General features: G+C 40.1%; 1 protein-coding gene across 2 annotated transcripts in view; it reads right to left on the bottom strand.

Moving 5' to 3' along the window:
* The window catches only part of SSH2 (slingshot protein phosphatase 2), a 225,926-nt gene that overhangs the window by 7,604 nt on the left and 208,767 nt on the right, over window positions 1-9,555 (bottom strand). For both annotated transcript variants that reach the window (XM_004684824.2, XM_012726477.1), the window contains one exon: window positions 7,101-7,301. In XM_004684824.2, the coding sequence (XP_004684881.1) occupies window positions 7,101-7,301 (201 nt within the window). The remainder of the gene's footprint in view (window positions 1-7,100; window positions 7,302-9,555) is intronic.

Below are 9,555 nucleotides of genomic sequence, written 5' to 3'. Positions count from 1 at the left end.
GCCACTTCAGCATGAGTTCGATTCCCGCCTGCCCCGGAGGTGACCACATGGCGTGGCAGACCTCTCCTGACCCGCCCGCTGCTCCCCTCAGCAGTGCACTTCCTCGATCTGCCTATTCTGTTCCCCACCCTGTCTCTGGTGAAGCCTCTCACTGTCCCTGGATCTCTGGCCTGTACCCCAGCTCTTTATAAACAAATAAATAAATCTTAAAAAAAAAAAAAACTGCCTTGAAATCACTAATCAGAAGGGAATGAGAGACTGAAGTTATGCTAATAGCCACCAAAAATTTATGCAGTTTCACAGGAAGTGGCTGACATTATATCTCTGCTGTGTAGAGATAATCAAGAGAAAAAAACTCTAACTAAACTAATGCCTATTTGTAAAGGAGAAAGAAAAATCCTAATCCAAAGACAGATCTGTACTATTCCTTTTCCATTTTTGGCCAGAGGACCTGCAGGGAGAGTAGTAGGCAGCTCTCTGATACAGAAGTATGGCTACTATTTGGGTCCCTTCCTGATCCCCTCTTTCCTACCCCTCATTCTCCCAGGGATAGTCACTGTCCTGAATTTTGCATTTTTAATTACCTTTCTTTTATTTATAGTGTCATCATTTGTTTTGTTTTCAACAGTATACTGCTTAGTATTGCATACTTTTAAGTTTATAGGCATGACATCATTATGTATTCTTCTACAATGGCTCTTTTTGCATAACATGTTAAAATTCAAGGATACATGTAACTATAATTCATAGAGGGTAAAGAATATGTCACAAGTGATGTATCCGTTTTGTTGATAAAAAGATTTGGCTACTGCAAACAATAATGCCTTGGAAATTCTTGTGCCTGGTGGATTTGGTTTCTCAAAGATGTTTTATATAGGAATGGAAAAGGTGGGCCATATGGAGTCTGTGCATCAATTTTACACGGTGATTCTAAACTGTTTTACAATGAAGCTTTTCCCAAGCTAGTTTGTTCAAATGCCCTATGACTGGCAGGAATACTAAGACATCAAATCACTTCTATTATTTTAGAATATTAATATTCACATTTAGCATCTCTCTCCACCTACCCCACCACACCATTCACAGTGGTAGTTAGTAAACAAGTTGCCAGAAAGCAACTTGTTCTTCCCTTGCTTTAGCCGCCTCTGACTTTGAATTTGGCTTCACATAAACACACAGATACACATGAGATGATCAGGCCATTCTGTAAGAATTTGGCCTTTCATTTAGTAAATAAAACAAGAAGAAAATCTAAATGACAAGATGGGTATGATATCCTAGTCTTTTGCTTCCTCCTTCCCTCCTTTTTTCTCTTTCTTTCCTATTGTTACATGTTTGGTAAAGCACCAACTATCAGGGCTTCCGTGGAGGCACAGGGGTTTAAGTCTCAGTGCTATCAAACTATCACTAGCCACTGTGTCATGAGTTTGATCCCTGGCCAGGGAGTTAACCAACATGGCACAGAAGACTTCTGTCTTGCCCACTGATCCTCTCAGCAGTGTATTTAAGTAGATCTGCCTGTTCTGCTCCTTACTCTGTCTCTGGTGAATACTCTCTCCCCCTGTACCTCTGACCTGCACCCCAGCTCTTGTATGCATACATAAAAATGAATCTTTAACTTTTTTAAAAATAAAAAAATATAACCAACTATATTTGGGAAAGTTACACAGAGGATAATATTGCTAAGAATGAAGTATCCGTTATAGTAAAATCAGATTACTTATGATTAGCTAGGGTATTAGGTCACCGATAGAAAGGAGGAGAGGGATGAGAAAAAGCATCAACTGAGTGTTTTCTGTGTGCTCTGTAAAGTCCTAAATGTTTTAGAATTAGTTCACTGGCAAACTATTAAGAAAACCCTTTAAATCTCAATTTTGATTCATGTCACCTAACTAGGGACCCATGTTCTTTCACTCAGTCTTTCTCCTGCTGGCTAACCATTGTGTCCAAGCTAACTAGATTTTAATGTCTCCAACCACAAAATCAGGGTAAAAGACAACCCTGGTCCTGGTGACAGGGGCATTCAAAGAATCAAAACTGACATCTATGAGGACGTGTGGCATGAACTCTTCTTGGCCACCACCCAGTTTTCTTCCTTGCTCCCTATACACTGAAACCTAATATCACAGACACATGGTTCAGCTTGCAAATGCCTGAAATCTGAACTTGTCTAATGGAATATAAATCTGCCAGATACCTGCATGAGCAGAGTGCAGAATAACAAACAGGGCTTCTGGCAGTTTTAATAGAGGGTTTGAACAAACATACACCTCTCCTCCTCCCTTGCTCCCATCTTCTAGCTATAAAAGCAGAAAAAAAAAAGTGGTATTGACAGTATCAGTGGCTTTATGATATCGTTCTTTTTAGGTCTAAAGGATGAGATTAAATATGAACCTTCTCCAGGCTCTGTAAGGCATGATAGAAGATGTAAAAATTCCCCTGTATTTCAGAGGGGCTGTTACACTCTCACATTCTGATTATGAGCATGTAAACAATTCATAAATCCCTCCAAGATCCTGCATCACTTTGGTAAACTTTTCTTCACAGTACCATAGTACTCTAAATAAGAGGGCTGCTTCCTTAAGTTAAACGAAGCTAGAGAATGCTTACATTAGGGCTTTCTTTGGGAAAAACCACCACATGCTTCCTGGGAGGGTTCTAACAATCATACCCCTGGACAGGAAATGGAATTTCTCTGCAAACAGAATGAATGGGATTTTCAAAAAAAAAGTACTTTCCTTTCCTGTTTAGTTAAGCTGTAAGACTTGACAGAGCGAGTCTGGAGCTTCTCTTTCATTGTTCTTCTAAGGAGGCAAATCCTACAGCAGCACTCTAGGTAAGAGTCTGCTGGGTCCAATTCACCTGGCAGTTAGCTTGGCAGGAAGCCTGTAAACAAAGTTTCTTGACCACACATCATAGAGTACAGACCCTAATGGATGCATACCCAGCAGACACTCCCACTGTTTTTACTTACTGGCAGAAGCCTGAGTTGGTTTGCATGTTCACTGTACCACAAGTTCAGGGAGTGTGGCACTTCCTTACCACTAGAGGGTTAGTGTGAATTTTAGCCAGTCCAGGAAATTCCTTTCTCCAGGTCAGTGGTTGTTAGTTTTAGGCATATGATCCAGTTTTAGTCAATGAGTTTTGGTGTGGGAATCTACTGGGAGAGTGGCTGGGAAAGGTCTTTAATTAAATTAATTAAACTAATTAAAATACCAATTCATTCAGCTAGAGGCTGAGGAAATTCATTTGTAGATGCCTAAGAAATGGGACAGAAATTTGGCAATCATGAGGAGACAAGTTTAAGGACCAAGCCATTAATTAAGGAAGGTAGAACAGAAAGATGAAGAACACCACAGTCCCTGATACATCACTGGCTCATTACAGAGTCTACTTCTGTGCTTCTAATTACATGAGAATAAAGAGTCAGCTTTTAAAATGACCTGCAGCTGGTTGTTGAGCCAGAAATGTTCTATTTGTCCTTGAAGAGCCACTATGCAGCTTTCCTGCTCTTTACCCTGGACGCTGATCTATAGACCACATCAGCAGACCCCTTGTCTTCTGATTTCCACAGAGTTTGGCTAGTGGGGAGCAGCAGACTAGAGGGAGGAGAGTGAGAGGCAGGCCATGTATTCTACTAGCTTGCCTATCACTGCCAATTTAGGTTGGTTCTGGCCCTTGACTGAAGGTTACTGCTTATCTTAACAAGGTGCCTTTCTCTCTAGTTCCATCCATGTTCTAGTAATGGCTCCCTCCCTTTCTGGACCCAGAAGTTATTACTCAACAGCTCTGCTGATACACATCCCTTTATTACATTTTTTTAAAAAAGATTTATTTATTTGTGCATACAGAACTGGGGTACAGGCCAGAGGCTCAGGGGCGGTGAGAGGCTTCACCAGAGACAGAGTGGGAAGCAGAACAGGCAGATCAATGAAGTACACTGTTGAGGGGAGCAGCGGGCGGGTCAGGAGAGGTCTGCCAAGTCATGTGGTCACCTCCGGGGCAGGCGGGAATCGAACTCATGTGGAAGTGGTTTTAGCTTCTCAGTACTGTGCTTTAATCTGCTGTGCCACCAGGGAGGGCTCCCTTTATCACATTTTAATCCCACACTTTTGCAAGTAGTCCCTTTGTAACGCCCTCCTTGAACAATTCTAATCTGGGTATACAGTTTCTTGTTGAGAACCTGATTGATCCTATTACTGTAGTGGAATGCAGCCTAAGTAAAGCTAGATTCTAGTTCTTAAAACCCAGAAACATCACAATTCCAGAACATCAGGAAATTCCAGAACCACTTCCCATTCCAGTGTCTAATGAAGTTAGTGTGTCTGTGGGTGGCGGGAGGTAGCGGTTGGAATTGGGAGGAGGAGATAATGGCACATGCATTATGTGTGTGTTTCTGGGTAGCAGTAAAGGTGATGAGATCACAACTAAATAACCCTTAACAATATATCATGTATACATGTATATTTACATACATCTTTACATACAATAACCACATGATGTAAGTCTTGGTTTTCATTGTATAGATGGGGTGAACTAGGAATGGAAACAGTATCTACTAACTTAGATTCATTGGTTTTTCTCATAGGGCTTGTCCCTTCCTCTACAAAACAAACCTAGGAAAGCAGGTTGGATCCAAAAAGGAAGGGATGTAGCAGGGTGATTTGCGGTTTATGCTGCCCTTATCCTCATCTAAGATTCTTCTGAAATTCCTTTAACATCTAAGAAAAACCACATATGCTTAAAAACCCAACCCAACAGCTTGCAGTAGCAGGGGATTCCAGAATAAATAGTGAAATTGGCAGGACACACAGTGTCCTTCCTCTCAGTGGGTCACGTGAGGACATTGCCTAACATCCGTCATGTGTGTGTTTGGGAATATACAATATTTATGTTTCCTCCAATCCTTGGATACTTCTTTTACGTGCCAAAAAAAAAAAAAATTGCTGTGACCTACCTTCTTCTGATCTAAAAATGTCATCAAAATCTGGTCACAAAGACTTCATAATATTTATTAAGTGGAGGAGACCTGAGAATCCTCCCAGCCGCCTGAAAGAATGGCTGAGATGAAATTATGCCAAGTACTGAGTAAATGGGAGGGGTTTTTTAGTGAAAACCATAAGCTATGCTGTGGCCACATTTTCACAATACCTCAGGGGTGGGAGTGTAGTCCCTTTGTGTAGACAGGCTGGGAGGCTATTTCCCATTTTGTTCAGGGGAAACACAGCCCAGATTTAAAAGTCAAAACCTAGTCATGAGACTCACTGGAGTCAAACTCTGGCATCAGTTCCAACTGCTTCTAGGAGCTGTGCCTTCACTCTGACATCACCTAGAACATGCCTACATGAAAATAGAAAGCAAACTCCAGTACCCTACAGAACTGCAGATGTCACCCTATGTGACATCTCAGGAAACTTTTTCCTAAGCACATGAAGGTGACATTATTACCGCCAGGGTAATAATTACTATAGTGAAATTACTCATTTTATAACCAATAACCAAATTATTGGTGAAAACAGCTGGTTCTTACTAATGCAAAAAGATGTTCAAGACTTGGGACTGGGTAGACAGAGAAAGACAACGTCTATATGGCATCTAAAAAAAGCTAAACTCAGAGAAACAGAGTGTGTGGTTATCAGACGAGATCGGGCGCGTTCAGGGTGGTATGGCCGTAGACTATTATCAGAAGGTAGAAGATGGAGGGATTGAGGACATGTTGGTCAAACTTCCAATTAAAAGATTAATAACGTAAGAATTAAATTATTACAGGTATCTAATGTGGTAATATTGGGTTGTTGTAAAAGTCATGATGCATTTTTGGAAAGAAAATAGAAAAAATGCCATGACTTTTCCAATAGCCTAATACTATTACGATGCAGCTAACAATTGTGATTATAGCTAGTAACATGTATTACTAGCTTGAACAGTATGAACACACACTTGAATATTGCTGAGAGATCTTAAGTATTCTTGCCATAAAAACAAAACAGCAATTATGTGAAGGGGTACAGGTATTAGCTAATACCAACAGGTACATTTTAAACTTACATGCCAATTGTATCGCAATAAAGATGGGAGCAAAAAGGAAACAGTGATGATTAAGTACAACGTAATTGCCCAGTAAATGTTACAATTTTCAAAAGATCTAGCACTGGGTGAAGAGGTAGGCTGCCAGAACAATTTTTGTGAGAAAATATCCATTAATATATATAATATGAATAAAGCCTATAGAATTAGGTATCACAATATTAACTGCTACCTGTGGGTGTTGAATTTATATATGATTTTTCATTTTGAAAATGACTTGACCCTTTGTAGCTTTCTACAAGACCCCTATATCTGGTAGGCACTTTTCTACATCTGGGTTACAGATGCCCTAAGTAACCTGATTTACTACATGACCAAAATTACTAACAGGGGTTTAGTGAAACTAAGTAATGAGTCAAAAAAAAAAAAAAAAAAAAAGCTTAAAGCAGCAGCAGGTACTTATCTTTTTATTTATTTTATTTTTGAAAGAATGGTTTAAAAAATTTCTAAGAATTTCAGTTAAGACTAGCATTATCTTGGGAAGAGTCACCATCCATTTTGATAAAGCAGCTGCATTTTTTTAGGAGGTGCTAAAGAGTGTTTATTAAAATCTGATTGCAGGCCCTCTCTGGTGGCATGACAGGTTAAAGAGCAGCAGACCTCTCCTGTCCCACCTGCTGCTCCCCTCAGCAGTGTATTTCAGTCAATCTGTCTCCTCTGCTCTCCACTCTGTCTCTTGTTTATCCTCTTATATACATCTTCCATACCTCTGGCCTATAACCAGTCCTTATATAAATAAACCTTTAAAAAAAAAACCTGATTGCATCTAGTTGAGAGTCAAAATAAAGTATTTCACAATGTGGTTTAGATTAAATACTTAATCCACTGTAATCCTAATGCTTATATATATATATAAATATATATATATAAGTTGATATATATATATATATTAACTGCATTGACAGAAATTTCAATTTAGACTGACAACTAGATAAACTAGATACAGAGACTCCCACCTTGCCTTAGGCAGTATAAAGGAGGGAAAAATCTGAAAAAGTCATTTAAAGACTCACCTTGCCAGCAAGATCCCCTGGTATTCTTCCAGTTGTCTCATGAAGCTAGGGTTGGGCTTGGTCACTGTGCGTCTCTCTTTCACGTAGTCATAGGCACGGTCTAGATTCCAGCCATATTCCTTCATTGCATAGGCAATCACAGTAGAAGCTGAGCGACTCACCCCCATTTTGCAGTGCACAAGGCATTTAGATCCATGTTTCCTAGTTTGGGGGGATGAGATATTGGGGAAAACATAATACCAAGTATATTTGGTGGTGTAGGGGTTAAAGTCTCAGCACTATCAAGCTACTGGTAGTGTAAGTTCAATCCCTGGCCAGGGAGGTGACCCACATGGCTCAGCAGACCTCTCCTGTTCCACCTGCTGCTCCCCTCAGCAGTGTACTTTATCAGTCTGCCTGTTCTGCTCCCCACTCTGTCTCTGGTGAATCCTCTTATTCCCCACCCCTCTGGCCTGTACCCCAGTTCTTGTATAAATAAATAAATAACAAAACAATACAAAATCTAGGTTCTCAATGTTTCCAAGTCTCTTGTCCTGTTCCCTTTAATTTTCTTGGTATGCAATCCATCCCACCTTAGTATATTTGGACATATTTTGAAGGAGGATATTCTTGCCCTCTGAGGGTGATAAGCAATTTCAGAGTAATATTTAACAATACTCAGTGTTAATAATATTAGATCTCATTAACTCACTCAGTAGACATTTACCACATGAAAATGTCATGTGTCATACAGTTGGTTACCATGTGTGGAGGGAGCATTTTCAATTGAGAGCCTTGCCTCCATTTTGTATATGGCTGGAGGTCTATCCCCATTAGCCCTGGGGCATGTTTCATGGTCTGCTCACTCCTGAGTTACAGGTGTGGCAGTGACTCATCCAGTTTAGTCAAATGTTCTGAGTTGCTTCGAGTTCAAGTTGCAGTAAGGGTCTGTCCCTGGAGGACAGCACAAACCAGATGAAAACAACTCTCCACTCCTCTCTTTATTCAGGTGTAGCCTTGGATAATACTTTCACATCACCAGTGTACCAGTGGAGGGCTACACAACTGGAGAAGAGGGATGGGACTATGAACTGCACTAGAGGCATTCTTAGTGAGGAGATAGAACACCTACCTGTTTTTTTTAAAGATGTATGTATTTATGCATACATAAGTGGGGTATAAGTCAGAGATACAGGGGCAGCGAGAGGATTCATCAGAGACAGAGTGGGCAGCAGAAGAGGCAGACTGACAAAGTACACTGCTGAGGAGTACAGCAGGTGGGTCAGGAGAGGTCTGCCTCGCCATGTGGATCACCCTTGGGTGGGGTTGCAGCTTGCTTGCAGTGCTGTGTCCTTACCCATTGTGCCACCAGAGAGGGTTCCCCTATCTGTTTTCTTGTTTTTAAATAGGGTGAGTGACACAACAAAGCTTCCATAAAATAATATTAACCCCATCCACCAAGTGCCAGCCTTAACGTGTAGAGTTTATTACCTTGCATACAAACATTATTCGGTTATACTAATTCTGCTAATAACAACAGTGTTTGACACAGAGTAAGTTTTCACATGTTTGCTAAATGTGAACAAACTTAAAAGGATCTGCTGATTAAAATTTTATAAGTAGGTGCATTCTAATATCTGGAAAAAAGAATGGTCATTCATCACTAGCGTATATGGGTTGGAATCTTTCTCAAGTGGCTATTTTGATTAAAAAAAAAATACACATTTTCCCAACAGGGGAAATCTACAAACCCAGTCACTCACTGTACCACAGTAGTCACGTTTACTTACAGAACTTTACAATCCTTTTGCTGAAGATAGACCTAAGAAAGAATTAAGTACTAATGCAAGGATGCATGAGGTCAAGTACCAAAACCAGTGAAATGCAGAAAATGGTTTGGAATAACTGAAACAGTTTCAAAAGGAAGGTAAGCTTAATTTGTCAATTAGATACAAAATTTTGGTGTCCTAATGTTCATGTGGATGTGTCTTTGTGTGCTTAAATTATCCAAATGACAGGAAGTAATTGCTTTTTTTTTATAGTATCATAGGGTTTTTCATTTAGACTACACTTGGGGAGCCAATATAGTGACTCAGATGGAAGTTCAGATGTGTGCTCTGTATTGTCTCACCAAACTGACAACTTTAACCTCATGTTTTAGGTCTATGTCTACAGGCATGAAGGCATTGCTCAAACTTCAACAATCCTAAGAAAAATACAATCATAAAATCCACTCCCACAAAACATTTCTTCAGTTTGAACTGGGATTTTTCAGTGAATGGTTTCTAACTCAGGCAATGACAGATCTTAAGTCAGCCTCAGTTAATCTAATTTCACCTTCCAGTATCGGCACTGTCCTCCTGTGCTGATTAATCCAGATTAAGCCTAACATCGCATTAGAACCTGCGGTTCCCAGGGTGCCATTTAAGAAGGTACTCACTTTCATATACTTGCAGGAAAGTGAGTGCCTGCTTAA

Source organism: Condylura cristata, unplaced genomic scaffold, assembly GCF_000260355.1.
Source record: "Condylura cristata isolate star-nosed mole 26May11 unplaced genomic scaffold, ConCri1.0 scaffold00017, whole genome shotgun sequence".
Taxonomy (NCBI): Eukaryota; Metazoa; Chordata; class Mammalia; order Eulipotyphla; family Talpidae; genus Condylura; species Condylura cristata.
Note: the sequence above shows the minus strand (reverse complement) of the source record. Positions and strands in the feature narration are given on the sequence as shown.